The sequence below is a fragment of the Daucus carota genome, chromosome 3 (assembly GCF_001625215.2).
Source record: "Daucus carota subsp. sativus chromosome 3, DH1 v3.0, whole genome shotgun sequence".
NCBI classification, from domain to species: domain Eukaryota; kingdom Viridiplantae; phylum Streptophyta; class Magnoliopsida; order Apiales; family Apiaceae; genus Daucus; species Daucus carota.
In genome coordinates this window covers 37918213-37937629 of record NC_030383.2, presented here as the reverse complement: position 1 = coordinate 37937629, position 19417 = coordinate 37918213, and the positions used below count along the sequence as shown (strand labels likewise).

Sequence of the window (19417 nt, the reverse complement as noted above, 5' to 3'; positions counted from 1 at the left end):
GTTCTTATTAGTTTTTATGATTTATATCAAATAAACCATTGTTTATTATAATGATGAATATAATAAAAAAAACCGAACAATATATTACTCTATTTTTGTGAACTAGCTTGGCAAGAAAAAATTATTAGGTGGGTGTGAATGAGAAAGGAGTAAAAGGTGAAAAGAACTAAAATAGAGGAAAGTGTTGTCTTTAGTTGAGTACTTGTCTTAAGACAGTCAGAAAAGAATACATAAAGCAAGGACTATGTTGGTCATCAGCACAAAGACACACCACCCCAGCTGCCTTCATTTGTAATCTTAACAACTCAAACTACCACTTTTCTTCTACTCATCATCTAGCTTCCTACATTTTTCAGGTACTTTAACTCTGTTCTAGTTACTTCATTTACAGTTCTGCATTCTTGTTTTTGTATGTTTTGATGAATCCTAAATGATCATGTCCAGGCCTTTTATATGCAATAGACTTATGTAAATCATTGATTTGTAGGATATCAATGTTCATGGTCAGTTGCATTCTTGCATATACCAAATGTTAAGAAGTATGTTTAAAATGTGGATATCTGTTATGCTTTGTGTGTGCTGGCTGGCTAAGTGGGCTTTTTCGGATTCTTTGAGTACATAACAAGGAAAATTGTCTTAGAATGGTATGACCATATTCTGGGAAATCTTTAGTTGATGCATTACTAGAACAAATTTTGATTAGTTTAGTTGAAAATTATGGTCAGTATATAATAATTTCTCGTTAGATCGTATAGCAAATTGTGTCAAAATGTGCGGTGTGGTGCTGTATAAATGTATTAACCATCATATAACAGAAAGAGAGCACTCAGAGCAGGACCAACTTAATAATGTTAAAACTTGTGTCTGTCTTGTAGGTGAACAGGAGCTAGTGAATTACGAAACCTCTAAATCTTTTTTCTCTTTTAATGGTAACCTGAAATGGAAGACACAAGACATAGCATACATGAAAGCTATGCTAAGCTCATGGAGGGATCTTGGTGGTCTCAGTTTCGACAGGGTTCCAACCCTTGGATGGCTAGATATGTCTACAGCTTCATGTTTCTTGCTTCTAATTTACTTGCTTGGGCTGTTCGTGATTATGGAAGAAGCGCCTTGACAGAAATGAAGAGTTAGCACAATTTTATGAGTTCTACACATTTAATTTATAAGATGTGAAGTTGTTACACTTGATATGGGCACATGGTAATTCTAAATGGTAACATGTAGGAATAAAAGGATGCGAAGGTGGCAAAGACTGTTTAGGCGCGGAGGGAGTTCTTAGAGTGTCCTTGGGATGCTTCGTATCCTTTCTTTGCACGAAAACAGTTCTGGTTTTTAGGTATAAATACATTTGTGCTGGAACAGAAAACTGCTTGCTCAATTCAATGTCCTTTTTTATTGTAATATTACATATACACCTATGTAACTGATGTCAGAGGTTAGCTTTAACTTTGTACGTTAAGATATTCTATTTCACAATGTTTCTTTCAACTGCTGGCACCTCAAAGTTGCATGAAGCTAGGGAATCATGGCATTCTGGGTGGTGGTCAGCTAAGATTTTAATGATGATTTCTTTTATGGTGCTTCCATTTTTTGTTCCTTCAGCTGCTGTCCGGATTTATGGTTGGAATCTTTAATTCACTTGCCTCTTATGAACTCTTCTAATTAAATTGATCTTTAGCCACATGATCTCCGTTTAAGTGTATTGATATGCCTCTAATGGATTACATTGATGACAGGAGATATAGCGCATTTTGGTGCAGGGTAACAACTATTTCCCTTACATATAAGCTTTAGCAGAAGTACCCAAGTGTTTTGTTGATGAATTTTGTTTTTTTTTTTTCTTTTCAGGGTGTTTCTCCTAATACAGTTGGTGAGCATTGTCAGTTTCATCACTTGGCTAAATGATTGTGTGCACTCGGACCAAAATGAAAACAGATGGTGAGACTTTTTTTGCAAAATTCAAGTTCTTGTGTTGATTACCTAATTGGGGCATTCTGACCAAATGGAAGTTTTGAATGCAGCCACATTTACGGGATGTTACTTGCTACTAGTGCTTATGTTGTTTGCATACTCGGGGTCATATTAATGTTCATATGGTATGCACCACAACCGTCTTGTCTCCTTAACATTTTCTTCATCACCTGGACGCTGGTACTCCTCCAACTCATGACGAGTGTATCTCTCCACCCAAAAGTAGGCTTTAATCCTTTCATCGTGCATTCTCTTAGTCTGTTATTTTTAAGATCACCGCTTAGTTCTTATGTTTATTTTTCTTATTAAGCGTTATGGTTTCTCTGGAGACGACAGGTTAATGCTGGTTTTTTGACTCCTGGATTTATGGGGCTATATCTGGTGTTCCTCTGCTGGTCTGCAGTTAGAAGGCACGTACTCTCTGTAGCCAATGACGCGCTCTTCTTTTATGTATAGTGTTGTTTGTAATCTGTTTCCACCTTGAATTAAATTGTAGTCTTGTTTATATTCAGTGAACCACCAGAGACGAAATGCATAAAGAAATCTGAAGCTGCAACTAACGGAGACTGGCTATCCATCATTGTAAGCACAAACTCACACTCAATAATCATTCCCCCCTCCTCTCCTTGAAACATTACTGTAGAAATTGGCACTTTTAATTAAAATATGGCAAGTCCAGATCTAAGACTTTGGCCGAAAAGTTGTTTAATAAAGCCTGGTACATATATTCATGTGTAATACTAGAAAAGTTTTCTGCATTAATAGAATGACAAGTGGGACTATAATTTTATCTCTTGCAGACCTTTGTTGTTGCAGTAGTTGCTATGGTTATTGCAACATTTTCAACAGGCATCGATTCAAAATGTTTTCAGGTACCCTTACTCAACACTCTTCAACTTAATATATAAAGACTTGAGTCTAGGATTTTAATCCATGACTGTATGTGCAGTTCAAGAAAGAAGAGACGGAGGATGAAGACGAGGTTCCATATGGCTATGGTTTCTTTCATCTCGTGTTTGCCACGGGTGCCATGTACTTTGCAATGCTACTAATTAGTTGGAACACTCATCATGTCGCTGCCAGGTAATTCCACGACTTGTGACTTTATATTGGACATCTCACAATATTCACATAATAGAATTTAATGGCTTTGCAGGTGGACTATTGATGTCGGTTGGACTAGCACTTGGGTTAGAATAGTGAATGAATGGCTAGCGGTCTGCGTTTACAGTAAGTTAAACTAAAAGAAGAACTTCAATTCTATTCTGCTGAATCCAGATTATATAGCTGAATTTACTGCTAAAAGGATAAAAGTGAATATAAAATGTCTCGGTTCTATGAAGATAATAATATGAGTGTCATATTTTACAGTTTGGATGCTTGTAGCTCCGATTATATGGAAACACAGACAGGGGCAAGCGTCAGCATGAAGGATTTGAGATATTTTCTTAAGAACTCCAAATGCCTCCAGCATTTCTTCTTGTACATGGGGGAACAGGGGATCGCGATCACCATACAACAACCTTGAAGCTGAAAAGATTGTAGTTTCTGACGAAAACAATACAATGTCGTTCTTCCCTTGTAGTAATTTATAAGTGAAAAGTATTGCACTACCCAAATTCTGTCTGTCAGTTTATATTGTATAGAAACATGCAGTGGACTTGATATCTGATGCAACTTCTTGGTATCCTTGAAAATGTTCTCTACACTGAGCAGATATTTATCTGGTAGGTTCTATCTGGTACAGCAGCAGGTCTTGATTGCTGGTAAAACTCCTTGTGGCATCTTGTGTCTGGGGAATATTTATCGTTTTACTAAGAATAACTCAACCCAAACCCGATCCGATCTACCAAAGATTAGGATTTTAGGACTGAGCAAAGAATCGAATTAAAACCGAAACCATTGTATTAATATTTAGGCTATTCTTATTCTATTCAGTACATGTAGTGGTGACTTTTTACCACATCATAACACTCAACTGAGAAAACAAAGTTGCTTAATGATCACATTACAAGTTCTAAGTTTCAAACATATGTTTCTTTCGGTTCAAAAACCTGTCAGTGTTTTTGAACCGAAATTAAACTTTCTGTTATAAAACGAATCATACTCTATCATACTCGTGACTAACTCCAATTAATAATCATTTATTTAATAACTATAAGTATATAAATAAATACTATTTTAATGTTATACATAATATTTTATTAACTAGCTTATAGCCCGTGCAAGGCACGGGAGCTTTTTAATTATTTATAAATTTTTTAAATATATTTTAAATAGTGTGAAAAAATTTAATTTATAAATAATATATTAAAATTGTATGTATCAAGCCAAAGTATTAAATTTTTTTTATCAAATTTTAAATTATTTTAAGTAAAATATGTGATGCCAACTCCTATTAGATTATATTTATAAATGTATTTTACATTAGAATTATTATAATGTGATTAAAATATTTTTCTAAAAATTTTTATGGTTCGAGATTAAAATTGATAAACACAATTTGTTTTGAATTAAGAAGATGAATCATAAACATGCAATAAGATGGTAGAATTTGTTTTGGATTAAGAAAAAGTTTTTGTATTCGTTCCTCACATAAATCGGGCTTATTAATTTTAAAATATATTAGATAAAAATAATTTTGTGACGCCGCGATTTATATGATTCTACAAATAAAATTGGTAGAAAATATTTATTTTCAATTAAAAAAATCATAAACACGTGAAATACAGAATTTGTTTTGGATTCAGAAAAGGAATTATAAACATGCAAGTAGATATCAGTTGTCTTATGGAACGGAAGTTAATTTTGTTTAAATCTAACGGTGCTTATTTGTTCAATATACGATCCGATGGATAATAATAATTTTGTGACGGTGCGATTTATACGATTCTACAATTAAAATTTGTAAGAAATATTTATTTTGGATTAAAAAAAACCAAAAACACATGAAAGACAGAATTTGTTTTGGATTTAGAAAAGGAATTATAAACATACAAGTAGATGTCAGTTTCCTTATAGAACAGATTCTAATTTTGTTCTAATCTAACGGTGCTTATTTGTTCAATATACGATCCGACGGATGATAAGCTTTTGGACCATAGGACCATGCGACCAAATTATCTCCCTCACGCTTATTATATATAAGTATATAATTTGAATAATAAATAAAAAAATTAGATAACTTCTATAGTTTTAAATAACTCAAAATTAGTGAACTTATATTTTCAAATTAATTTTACATGATCCAAAATTCATCCAAAATCCAAAAAATCAATATACTTATATAAAGGAGAAACGAGGGACGTTTAGTTGGCGCCTCTCACATCACCCCGTTCTATTTTTCTAATTTTCTGGAATTTTTGGATAAAAAATATCAAAAATTAGAACTACCTTTTTTAGTTTCGGATATATTAAAAGTAAATTTTAGAATCTGATTTTTTTAGATTATTTATGGAATATAGTATCTTGAAAGTTTTAATCTGATTTTATTTCATATTATTTAATTATGGGAAAGAGTAGCACACAAGTCTCTCTACACCTATAAATACCCCTATAGGTTGTAAGGTTTTGGTTCATCTAAACACAATCTCCCGTCTCTCAATGCCACAACCCTACCTCTCTCTGGTGATAGTGATCTCTTGCTCGATTTCTAACTCAGTGGTGCCGTTTTTCTGTAACGAAAGGCTGTTTATACGGTATTAAAAGAAGAAAGGTTGTGGCAAGCAAAGGTAGTTATAAACCACTTTGTGGGAGTCGACAAATCCAAACACGGGAGAATAGAATATAGTCTTGACATGATATTGATGGATGATATCAATAAATTAACTATTAGTGATGTATGTTTGTTGGTTATTCTATTATAATATTTGTTTTCATCAAACATATTTGTTGTTGTTAATTTTTATATGATTTACTTTGTATGCAGGAAAATATTATTCATGCATTATAGACCCTCTATACAGTAAAATCAATATTCAATATACTTATATAAAGGAGAAGCATGGGGCGTTTAGGTGGCGATGGCGCCTCTCAGAGAGCTCTGTTCTATTTTTCTAATTTTCTGGAATTTTTGGATGAAGAAAATATCAAAATTAAAAATTACCTTTTTTAGTTTCGAATATATTGGAAGAAAGTTTCAGAACTACCTTTTCAAAATATCAAAATCAAATCAGAATTTGAAACTATCATCATATTTTTGGAAAAGGTGTATATCAAAAACCAAAAAGTTTTTTGAGATTTTCTAATTTTCTGGATGAAAAAAAATATCAAAATTAAAATTTACTTTTTTTAGTTTCAGATATATTGGAAGAAAGTTTCAAAACTACCTTTTTCAAAATATCAAAATCAAATCCGAATTTGAAACTATCATCTAAACACAACCTCCACTCTCTCAATACCGCAACCCTACCTCTCGATAATTCTCTTGCTCGATTATAGACCGCTATCTCAAAATTTTAAGTTAGATGTTTTTGTACACAATCAATCCAAAAAAATTGGAGGAGGGTGACAATGTAAGAACATGATTACTTTTTAAAAAAACAAATCAAATTAAGATTCGTCATGCTTTGAATTACTAATTACGTGTATAAATTTTTTTTCATTTTTCACCATGAATTATAGTCCAAATTTGCAATTTATATGTTAGTATTGGTATTACATCAAGATTTTTATAATATAAATTTATTTTATCCTACAAATATTAATTTTGAAATATTAATATATTTTTTATATACAGCCACAAAATTATTTTATTCTACAAATATTAATATTGTATCATTAATATAATTTCTATAGGCCGCCGCGTTGCGCGACTTCTCAACTAGTTCTAACTAGAATATATATTCCCTCCTTGCTGTTTTACATGTTAATTTTAACTCTTGACCGGTCAAATCGATTATATTTTAACTGAAATTTACATATATTATATGATTACAAAGGATATATAAAATTTATATCTATTTTCATATACAACTTTCAAAATTTAAAAATAATAAATAAAGAATTTGTAATATTTGATAATATGATTTCTTGAAAAATAAAATCTAACGGAAGGAATATTTTAATAATCGAATCCGAGAGCTTCCGGTCAACGGAGACACCGTGAGCGAAGGTGTCTGAGGAAAGACATTCAAATCAGAGCGTGTGGACGCTCCGCATTATCGACTTTCCCACCTCCACTTAGCGTGGGAAATTCGCCACCCCCTAACTCAATCTATTTTACTATTTTCACAAACCCTAGCCTTAATTCAACTCATTCTACCAGGTACTATCTTATTCCATCTCTCATTTCATATGCTTTTGCTTTTCAATTTGTATTTGCTGCAATGTATTAGCTCACGCGTTTTGATCACGTTTATAGCAATTTTGTAATTAATGTTACTTCCTTTTGTGGAATTCTTTTGGATTGCGAATCTGTTGCGCTGTGTTTCTGCCTTATTAGCTTATTAGTTACATACATTTTGTTTACTAGTTTAATTACGCGTGTTTCTGTTGGCAAGAATTGGTGCCATCGATTTTGAAATAGTCGGGGCTAGAACAATAGACGGTTAAATTCTAATAGCAAATCTGTATATTTATAAACCCAGTTGCAGATCTACAAGGGGTGCTTATAGATTTTTTTTATTTACACTACAATTCAGCTAAATTTAAAATGACGTTACACGAAAATTACTAATTATAAAAAAAAAGATTTATTTAAAAGAAGCCCCCTCTTGGTGGATTTCTGGATCCGCCACTGCATATAGCCACTTAATGTGTATCGGACTTTTGAGTTGACTTCACGGACACAATATTCTTTGGGAATGTTGTAAAAATATGATGATGTGTTACTCTATATGAGTGTTATATGTGCAATGTGCTTGTTCATGCTGCACTTAACTTTGTTATAGTTTCGCTGTATGTTTGATGTAGCTTCGTGTTGCCGTGAAACATATACTTTTTTGGCACGAAATGAGAGCTCTCTCTGTGATGCCTTCTAGTTGCTGAAATTTGTTCTACAGTAGTAGCATTACAATGAGTTAACGGACTTGGCTTTGTCACAAAGATTTCTAAATTAGACAACTCATGAACTCCCTATTTAATGTTTCTTCTTCTTGAATGAGAAAATGTGCAGAGGCAGCTTAACCTGCTTCATCTTGTGTGAAATAGTTGCTTTTTGAAATTAGAAGAGTTGCTAACTACCACTTTTACTCAACCATCAACATACGTCATATAATATACTTCTATATCAGGCATAAGTGCATAACATTCTCAGACTTGAGAGGCATTTACTACTAAGATTCTACTGTGTTGCATTCAAGCTGTTTAGCCCGTTTCTAGTCTTGTTTGGTATCTTGTTGGTTGCTCCAACATTTTCTGGCAAATAATTCCTTTGCTTGGTGTTAAAGGAAATTAAGAACGAAAGAATTTTATAGTACCCTACCACCATTTTTACTGTCAGAAATTCTTTAAATGAACATATTATTTAATGGGCTGTAGACAATGTGAGATATCCTTTTAGGCTGTTACCCTAGTTTTCGTGAGTGGGACAATGTTGGGGCCATCTTTGTGATGTTCAGCACTTTTTTTGTAAAGGTCAACTAAAGAAAAGTTAAATACTTACACACTCACGCCTTCCCAGAGGCTTAAACCCTCGACATATTTTCACTAAGCGAAGAGGGATATCCACCATGCAACAATGCTATGGATTGTTCAGCACATTTGAAGGCTATGGATGCATGTGCTTGATTCACTTTAATTGTTCTGCGTGAGACAAAACTGTTTCTTTATTTTTGACTCTTATTTTTGTTAAGGTTGGAGCATTGAAGAGTCGTTATAATGTGTAGCTAATGGTTACACTCTGGCATCTTATTTGGGGATTTGTTGTATGGTTGCTTCTTAAATATGTCTGGTCAATGCTTATGTAAACTAATATATCAGTAGGTTTTTCTGAAGCTATTAGTTAACTTGATTAATTATTTTGAACCATATCTTATACACTCAGATACATAAATTTGAATATTATTTTGTTTAATGAACATCCGTCTTTATCTGAAGTTTCTAGTTCCAGAATAAAATCTGCTTCTTTTATTGGCCTCATTTTTCCTTAAGAAATCACATAAAAAGTGTTATTATCGGAACTACCCATCCACAAGGAATGCTTCTAATATATCCAGCTTATATTAACTTTAAATGCATTTTCTGTTTACTTGTTGATGTTAGCCACTTTATCACATAGCCATCTGTTGTCTTTTAGCCTTAATGTATTATAAAGTTGTGGGGAATTCAAGATTTCTAAACCTCTCTGTGTGCAGTCATGCATAGTTTTACTTTCTTCAGCGAATTTACTGTGTATATGTAAAGAAACAGGTTGGTGTTAACAAATCTAGTGATATATTGTTTGAATCGTACATTAATTGTGATTAAGCACAACAATCTGTAAAAAAAGGTATATACACTGTATGCATGGAAACTAAAAAGAGAGTTTCTTGTGTAGGTTTATTTTGTTCAAAGTTCAGGTTTGTAGAAATGTATATGCTATATTCTAGTGGTGGAGATTACACCCTTATAATGGTCTTAAATTAGGTATGCTTTAATCAAATGTAGGGAACCTCATCTGAAGATTAGGTTTATCTAGTTTTGCTTTAATTTTTAGCATTCCTTTTGTAATTCTTGGATATATGTTTTACATAAGTATGCATTGTATAAATTCTTCTCCTTCCAGAATAATTACATAGGACATGTAATGGGTTTAGAGAGAAGCATGAATCTTTAGGACTGATAACAAGTTACAGTCATCCAGTGCGAATTGATGAACTTATGCTGCATATGATTTTACAGATACCTGGAAAAATCTACGTAAGAGTTATATAACATTCTGCACATACGATGCAACTTACTACTAATTTATGTTTTGATCATCATTGATAAAGGCCACTCTGCAGTAGGTAACTGTGGTTTCATGGTTACTAATGTACTTCAGTGAAAGTATAATAGTTCTACAAACACAATTGTGTAGTACCTTTTACGGGCAAGGAAATAGAGGTTTCAGTTTCGGATTTTTCTAATATTTTATTCTACATTTGAAAATTAACCATTTTCAATTGGTCACTCGTGTAATTATATTACATAGGTGTCGATTATTTTGCGCGTCCGAATACAAGGCTTTTGCACGTGGGTTCATTATCTCTAGGCCCTAACTCTAGAATTTTCGGTCGCGAGTATTAGCCCAAATTTGGATATAGTTTACGCAATCCATGAATTTATGTGATGTGATTCTAGTCTAAATTTCTAAATATGTGTTAGTAGTTCGCAACTTGCACTACATATATATTTGGCCAACAAAGGTCAAGTTCTATAGGAATTTCTCCACTCGGCGGCGGTTACTCTTGTTGCAATCCCAATCTCGTCTGTACTTTCTTCTATAACGATGGTTTTATCGGTATGCTTCCCTTTAATTTTTTATTAATCATCAGGGAGAATTGATCCCTTTGGCTTGTCAACGATAAAAGAAAATCTGCTTTTAGTGTCTGTGTTTTTTTGATTTTTTTTAATTACTGTTAGTATTTCTTCATCAGATCTTAGTGGTTGAGAATCAGATCTTTCTGCGTTTCAATTTTCATGTTTGTCTATTCTCTATGAAACAATAATCTGATCTTGTTGATTGCTGATAGAATTTGTACTCTTTCATTTTGGTCCTATATTAAAATGTTTTTTTATAATTGTAATTTGGCTTTTTTGGTTTTTAATAACTCTCTTTTCTTCAATTTTGGATATTAGCAAAACCTTGACAAGGTTTAATCTGTGAATCATATATGTTAGTGTTGATTGCCCTCCTTGTTTTAAAGTGCCATAATCTATAACATAGATATGGACTTCATCGGACACTCCCTCGGGTAGAAGCTTGGAAACATATAATACCCTACCTTATATATGTTACTGCATCTTCACTTTTGCTTTTTCTTTTTCATTTTTTATTTTGATAGTTATTTCTTCTTTCCTTGGCACCTTGTGCAACTAGCTTATCAATGTAATGTATTTACCTTGGTTTAAAATATTCGATGCTGATAAATATTGGAAACTAAAGAATAGTTGTTACCTTTGACCCAGAGCAATGGATGAGGATGTGTTTACCTATGTTCTGTCTTCATATGTAATGGTTCATTTATATCACTTTTGATTTTGTGGAAAAAAACAAAATGTAGATGTTAGTGAGGAAATTGTAGAAAGACGAAACTTAGGTTAATGGATGGATGGGAGCTCATGATCTCACAGTTATATGTTGTTTGCCAAGTCCTGACGCCAAAATTTTAGTTTCTGAATGACCTATCTGCAGTTTCTCATGGAAATGTTTCCAAAGTAATCAAACATTGTTTCGAATAAAATGAGCCAAATTCAGTTAGCAGGTTGGGATCTTAGCCATTTGACACCAGAAGTATAAGCCACTCGACTGCTAGAAATTACGTATCAGCTTGATAATGTCATTTTTTTTTGCTGTGATCATGTGATTGCTTGAATGGTGCCTTGTCAAGTCTGGAGTTAGTTAGCACTGTTAACTATGTTGTTGTGTTGTTGCTTCTTTAACTCACTGCCATTACTTGTATACTGTTTCCAAGTTTATATGTATGCACATGCTATTTGAACTTTTCCTTCAAAAATTTAAACTTTTGTTGTCCTTTAAAGTAGGATGTTAAAGTGAGCTCCTTTTTTTTTTAAAGAAGATTTTGATATGGCAAAACTCTTTCCGGGTTGTCAAGTTGGCTGCAAGCTGAAGCAGGAAAATGTGCTCGTGAATATAGATTTAATAGGGCAATTGTTTTTTAATTATGGTACGAAAAGTTCTTAGGCTAAAATATGAGCTTTCTGTATGTGCCCTTGGAACCGACCAGAAACTAACATAGGAAATGGAGCTACTATTCTTGTTATAATATGAATAGAGTGCACTTATAGGCAGTAGAGATAGTCTAGACATGAAGAAGACACTTAGACTCTGCCTTGTTTAATTAAAATGTAACAAATTTAGGTAGATTTTATTAATATATTTATTTTATATTTTATATGTATTTTCGCTAGACGTTTTTACTTTTTTGTCTTCATCCTAGCATGTTGAATTTTCGTCTTAAAAATATTTCCAAATTGGTTGAATCTTGATATCTTCAGCATATAATTGGCACATTTGCATATGTTTTGACTTCATTATCTAGTTTCCAGTCCTGAAAGTCTTTATTCTGGTGTGCAGAAAACTCCAGATAAGCGACTCTTAGATGAAGCTTCAAAAGGACCAGAATTGCTGAAAGAGTCTTTAAATATAGGTCCGGAGAAAGACCTTATTCAAACTTGTTTGGGAAAAGAAACAAAGCAATTGGCTATGTCAGTGTGCAAATTGCCTGAACAGGTCTGTAAGGCAACTAAAAAAACTTCAAAGAATCAAGAACTTAAGAAACCATTACTTGCTCCCAATGGTCTGCCTTCTAAAAAGCAATCCAGAAAAGCAGGAAATCCCTCTCGATTTCCAGTTGTTACAGAGCAGTGTGCCGGTTTAGAATGTTTGAATTTGTTGATTTGTCAAAATTCTGCATGCAGAGCTACTTTGTCTATAGATGATGTGTTCTGCAAGAGATGCTCGTGCTGTATCTGTCATTCATTTGATGACAATAAAGATCCAAGCCTGTGGCTGGAATGCATGTCTGAATCTGGAGTTGGAGACTCGTGTGGCTTATCTTGCCACATTGAGTGTGCCCTCCAACGTCGGAAGGTGGGGGTTGTTGATCTCGGGCAATTGATGCAGCTAGATGGTAGCTATTGCTGTGCTTCCTGTGGTAAAGTTACAGGAATAATAAGGTAAACTTCTTCATTTCTGCTGTTTCTAAGAAAAGATTTTCCTTATATGACATGCAATTGTAATAATTGATTGACTGTTCTTCTCCCAGATACTGACGCCCCCCCCCCCCCCCCCCCCCCCAAACAACAACCAAACAAAAAGATATGTGTGTTTGTGCTTATCTTTTAATCTGTATTAAAGATCAGTCTAGAAAGGGATAAAAAAGAACTCCTAAGCAATATTTTATATTTCATGTGTAACTTCTTTGTATGGTAACAACTTTGACTGTATGGTTTAATTGGTTTATTTAGTTAAATATTACAGTAGTTATGCGAGTCAGTTTTTAATCAACTCTTACTCTGGCAGTTGTTGGAGAAAGCAGCTTCTCATAGCTAAGGATGCTCGACGAGTTGATGTCCTGTATTCCAGGATAAACATGAGCTACAGGCTCCTAGATGGGACTTCCAGGTTTAAAGAACTGCATGACATTGTAACTGACATTAAGCTGAAACTCGATGCTGAATTAGGTCCACTAACTGACGTTTCAAATAAGATGGCAAGAGGCATAGTCAGCAGACTCTCCGTTGCTGGTGATGTGCAGACCCTTTGCTCTACTGCGATTGAGAAAGCAGATGATTGGTTGGCTGCAACTTCCAGTGCAGATCCTAATTGTAGAGGTAGGCGCATCAGGTTTTCCTTTAATTTATTCATAAAAATATTATTTTTGTGTTAACAACCCGTGACTGATTACAAGAGCTCCTCACCCCACCCTTTATATACTTTTTCCCTTCTTTCTTTCATCAGAGGGTTCACTACCAGCCAGCTTGCAAAGTCCTGTTTGAAGATATATCAGTTTCTTCGGTTGTTATTTTGTTGATAGAGGCGGCTACTTCGCCTTTAAAAGACATCAAGGGTTACAAACTTTGGTACTGTAAGACCAGAGAAGAGACACATTCAGAAGAACCCGTTTCTGTCTTTCCAAGATCTGAGAGAAGGATTTTGATATCAAATCTGCTGCCTTGCACAGAATATTCTTTTCGAATAGTATCCTACACGGATGCTGGTGAAATGGGACATTCTGAGGCGAAGTGTTTCACCAAGAGTGTGGAGATTATCCGAAAGAATTCTAGCCCAGTGGCAGTTAATAATAGAAAAGGGAATGTTCAAGTTGTAGCAGACACATATGCTGTCACAGAGTACAAGACTGCAGCTGAAGTGGAATCTGACTCTGGCTTCCAGGTCCGTTGTCTTGGAAAGATCCTGCGGATTGCATCGTCTGAAGAGGAGGGGTGCCTCAATGAGATTTCTGGTGCTAGAACAGAAAATTGCAGCGGAGTTAATGAAGAGTGTGGCCCTCAAATTGTGCAAGGTCAGCTGAAACCTGTTCCACGTGAGATCGATCTAAATGTTGCATCAGTTCCTGATTTAAATGAAGAGTTAATTCCTCCAGTTGACTCCTCCAGGGATGACAATAATCTATGCACGGGGAAGGTTGGGGCAGACGATGAAGAGGTCTCGCATGATAACCAGAAGAATGTTGTAGAGAAGTCACATGGTAGTGGAGACTCGCAGAACTTGAACCATAAATCCAGTGCTGACTTGTCAGCTGTGCACTTAGAAGGAAAAATGTACCGGAAGAGGGCTGCTACTAAAGATGATGAGTCACATGATTGTGATAGCACTCTGATTAATAGATCACCATCTGGAATCCATGATAATTCTGGGTCTCTGGGCGAGAACTTTGAGGACAGTGTCAAGATAATACGTTGGCTGGAATGTGAGGGTTATATTAAACAGGAGTTCAGATTAAAACTTCTGACATGGTACAGTTTAAGATCCACTGAGCAGGAACGCAGAGTGGTCAATACCTTTATTCAAACTCTTATTGATGATCCAAGTAGCTTGGCAGGACAGTTGCTCGATTCCTTTTCAGATGTCGTGTCAAGCAAAAAGCCTAGAAATGAACCTCTACTATAATGTGGCACTAAATCCAGAAAATAGTGAAGAGAGGACGACTGAAACGAACAATTTCAGTTAGCCTCACATTTCCTAGCAAAAGAAGTGGCTATTCTTCCTGTTATTAGATTGCAGTTTCCTCCCATTTATATTGTACGGATTCTGTTTGTTATTTATATATATTGCTGTTACAGCCATTTTCATTTATTTGAATCATTGAAGACCTATTCGGCAAAGTTTACAGCCAATTAGAGTACATGTGATATATCTTTACTGGGTGCACGTCCGGCAAAAAACCGTCTAACTAGGAAAATCTTAGAATGGGTCAATTTTTTATAGATGACACTATTCTGTTTGTATTACGTCAAAATTTTAGGAGTAATCGCCTCAACAAGAAAAATCGCTAGATATCGAACAAGTGAACTAAGTTGGCCGTGCAAGCCTATTTTTTTCCTCAAATTTTGTCATAATAAAATTTGAATTTATTCAAATCTTCCAAGTTCCCTCGGTTGACACTCCATATTTCTCACAACACGGAGTGTGTTGTCTAATATATATTTGTTGCATCAAAGTTTTACAGTTTTCGTGCAGCTACCGACTACGTCTCAGTCCTGGTATGTTTGTAAAAACATCTTTCTACTATTGAATATAGTTTTGTTATTCAATCGTGATAGCTAGCGGATTTGTTAGTTTCATATTGGTTTAATTTCGTGTGAACAATAAATGATATCTGGAGTAAAATCTCTTTAGAGGTATGTCTTCACTGATCAAAACTTATGCAGACAGATTTGTTCACATATCCATGGAAATCACGCCAATGCGGATGGTCAAAATATTCTAAAAACGATTTGTTTCATAATACATGTCCGCTTTTTAAAAAAAAATGTGAATGTGCTTTCATATATATTGTATCAAACACGTTGATCCAATAATTGTTTGCGGTGTGGATTTAGTATTGAAATACAAACCAAAGACTAAATAATTATTTGTAGTTTATATTTGAAAATGTAGATATAAGTCCCACACGTGGTAAGTCATATTTTGAGTATTATATGATTATGGAATGTATGCGATAAGATGATTCAAACAGACTCCCTTAATAGTGTAAATATTATTTTTCACTGAAATTGGGTTTAAATATTATGTCATAAATTAATTTAATTCCAATAGGCATACACTGTGATAGTTAGTCAGCTATTGGCAGAGCAGCACAGAGCATGATGTATAATGGTCAATCTCGTCATATACGACGATGACATAGTTCCATTAGACAATTAATATCAACCAATTATCATTGTTGACTATATAATGTCAAAAAATAATATTGCGGATCCACTAACTAAAGGGTTATCAAGAGAACTGATTGATAAATCATCAAGAGGGATAAACCTTAGCCTATAGCTTTGGCGTCATGGTGGACATCTAACCTTACTAATTACAGATCCCAAGATCTTGGTTAAAATAGGCAAACTAAATCATGATGACCAAATCATTGTGGGTTAACCCCACGCTTTTTCCTATAACGTGAAAACAGTGAGACTCGTTACGGCACGAGGATAAGCTCACGGTTTTAATGATCTTTGACGAATATGTGAAGTTCAAAATTTTGAATGCATGAAATTTGATTGAGTAAACGCGGGTTACTCTCTAAGATAAAGATCACATATATTGGAGAGAAGCGGGGCCGTTTCAAAGGATAATTGCGAGGCACAGGACAACGTCTGATGGTCAAAATGAATATAATCATGAGAGCTAAAATGAGTCAAAAGTGATATAGGATAAGTATGTCATCGTTTACACAGATGATCGAACAGTTCAAGGACAAGCATGTCTACTGTCTACTACTAAAGTCGATACACTTCATCGAGCGAGGGTTCAACGAGTATTCTCTACCCATCAAATGCCACACCCAATCGAATAAATTATCATCAAGTCAAACATCGTGTTTGTCTAGTGTGCGCTACTAAGATCATCAATTTCACCCGGATTCTTGAAAAATGTGGGTATAAGTTTCATATTGGAAAGTCATATTTTGAGCATTATGACTAATAGATGTGTGTGATTCAAAGATAATCCCCTACTAGTTTATTTTCGACTGTGGTGTGGCTCAAATATTATGGTATAAATTAATTTAATTTTATTTCAGATTAATTGGTATGGTGTATATCTTGATATAAGTTAATCTAATTCCGTTTCAGATTATATATGGAATAGAGTAGCTTGCAAGTTTTAATTTGATTATGTTTCAGATTATTTATAGAATAGAGTAGCTTGCAAATTTTACACCGATTTCATAATTAATGATATTTAATTATGAAAAAGAGAAGCGCACAAATGTCTCTCCACCTATATATATTCATATAGGTAGTTAGGATTAGTCATCTCGCAAATACCTGACCGTCACATCTTTTCTCTATTCTCTCTTCTTTGACCTGACCGTCACATCTTTTCTCTAAACTCTCTTCTTTGGTGATAATTATCTTGATCAGGTCCTATGTCGCTGATGGTGTCTTTATTCTACAACAACATCTTAATCCGTTTTTGTCTCGGTAAACATTCATTCTACATATACAGTGAGGGATGAATACCCTTTAAAGAGTTTTGTATTGGATCCGGATTTGTTCATTTCGTTTGTTTTCTGTTTCCTCTAATTTGTTTTGTTATTACCACGAACACAATTTTATTTAATTACTTGTTTCACAAAGAATGGCTAACAGTTTAAGCTAAGGAGTTGTATTTGATTGGGATTTTAATGGATTGTTTTTAGTATATGGATTTTAATGGATTGTATGTGATTTTCATTTTGTACGGATTCTTTATAAAATGTCGTAAAGTTGATATGGATTCTTTAGGATTTAAACACAATACTTCAAAATCTCATCGATTTTGATCAGATTACAAAAAAGTTAAAATACACTAAAGAATGCCACAAAATTCATCATTTTATGAACACCAAAAAAATCCAATTACATTTGAATAGTATCGGATTTTAATAGATTTTAAACAATTCGAATTGAATACCATCGGATTTTAAAGCATAATTTAAAATCCTAATTGAATACCACCAGAATTTGTATCATAGTTTAAAATCCCGAATACCTCTAGATTTTAATGAATTTCAAGCGATCTCAGCCGAATACCGTCGGATTTTAAGAATGAAAAAAATACTTTAAAATCCGAATCCAATACACCCCTCTAAATCTTGTAAATACAAAATAGAAGTACTTACAACTAAGTGGACATATTTTGAAACAAATCCTTTTTCTTAAAAAGGGACAATTATTTTGAAATAGAGATAGAACGTGGATCCTCTTGAATTAAATTTAATTAAACATTTGACGTTTAAAGTTAGGCGAGAATTTAATGACAAATGTATGCTCACCCGTAGTAGAGTTCCTGATAGCTGATTTACAAAACATGTACTGCCAAATAAGAGTCAACGAGTTTCAATTTTTGCCCTGGATTCCGCAAAACAACCAATAGGATCAAAGGATTAAAGAAGTTTAGTAGTATAACAAGAAAAAATGACCTTCAGAGAGCTCCATAGAACTTTTAAATCATTTAAAAAAATATATATAGTATATAACTCTCACCAAAAAAATATATTGAACATTGTGACAACTCCAATCCTACTCTTTTATTATTATTTGAGAGAAAAGTTGTAGAGAAGATTTTAAAAAAAAAGTAAATAAAAAGGAAGCTTTTAAATTTTTGAAGAGCTCATTGGAACTCTGATTTTCCACGCCGTCTCTTAAATTTAGAGTTTTAGTTAAGAGTATGCTTGAAGAGTTCGTTAGAGATGCTTTAAGTGCATTGTAATAAACATATAAACATGTCACTGAGTGTACTGATCACCGTAGGGGCTTCGAATTGAGGGTAAAGCTAAAGTTATTTGCATTTTTAGCTTATGCATAAGCTTGTTTGCGGACTAACCTTGAGTAAGCAAGCATTAATGATAAGTGCGCTTTTTATTTTCTGCAGTGGCGTCGTTGAGGCTGACTCTCTGGGGATAAGGTTGCCGGAGAAATGTCAGCTCATCTATCCGCCAAAGTTTCTCGAAAAGCTGTTGCATATTTGAAGATGAACTCAAAAACTGCATCTCAAGTGACTTCAACATACAGAATGTCATCCAGATATCTTTCAGTATGCATTCCTTAACAGTGCCAACATCGCACTGTATGTTCATCCGTCAAAATTGATAGGTAACTTTAAACTTGTACATGACTTCCGGTGTATTGCTCCAACTACTTCTATTTTTAAGCCAAAAGGAATATATTCTGAAATATTAATAAACATGGTAGAAAGTGATTTAATCAATACGAGACCGCATCATTAAACCAGTTTTTACATAGTTCCTAACATTTCAACATATATCCTGTTAGGCGTAAAAAGAGATGAAACAGGAATGGTTGGAGTAATTACCACAAAATCTTAGACAATAACACAAGTAGTTTAAAGTTACCTATCAACTTTGGCTGGATCAAAATACAAAGCGATGTGTTAAGGATTTGCATCCTGAAAGATTTTGGATAGCCTTCAATATGAGGAATGACATGAAATGCAGTTTTGGGGTTAATTTTCTTCAAAAATCCAACAGCTTTAGGAGAAACTGTGGCGGATAGAGTAGCCAACTTTCAAGTAAGTACTTTTTTCAAAATTTTCTGTAGAGGCATCTTTGAGGTTGAC

General features: G+C 34.0%; 1 protein-coding gene and 1 pseudogene across 2 annotated transcripts; both read left to right on the top strand.

Moving 5' to 3' along the window:
• Positions 1–199: 199 nt before the first annotated feature.
• LOC108213209 (uncharacterized) lies at positions 200–3704 on the top strand. Of its 2 annotated transcripts, none has more exons than XM_064088738.1 (13): positions 200–356; positions 876–1129; positions 1228–1301; positions 1464–1623; positions 1740–1764; positions 1852–1941; positions 2025–2196; positions 2311–2384; positions 2487–2556; positions 2775–2846; positions 2924–3057; positions 3131–3204; positions 3346–3704. In XM_064088738.1, exons 2-13 carry the CDS (start codon positions 940–942, stop codon positions 3402–3404), a joined length of 1194 nt encoding a protein of 397 aa, XP_063944808.1. In that variant the 5' UTR covers positions 200–356; positions 876–939; the 3' UTR covers positions 3405–3704. The 2 variants fall into 2 exon arrangements, with proteins under 2 accessions (XP_063944808.1, XP_063944809.1); XM_064088739.1 differs by lacking the exon at positions 200–356 and adding an exon at positions 488–644.
• A 3321-nt stretch (positions 3705–7025) lies between these two features.
• Positions 7026–14938, top strand: LOC108215463 (VIN3-like protein 1; annotated as a pseudogene).
• Positions 14939–19417: the final 4479 nt, after the last annotated feature.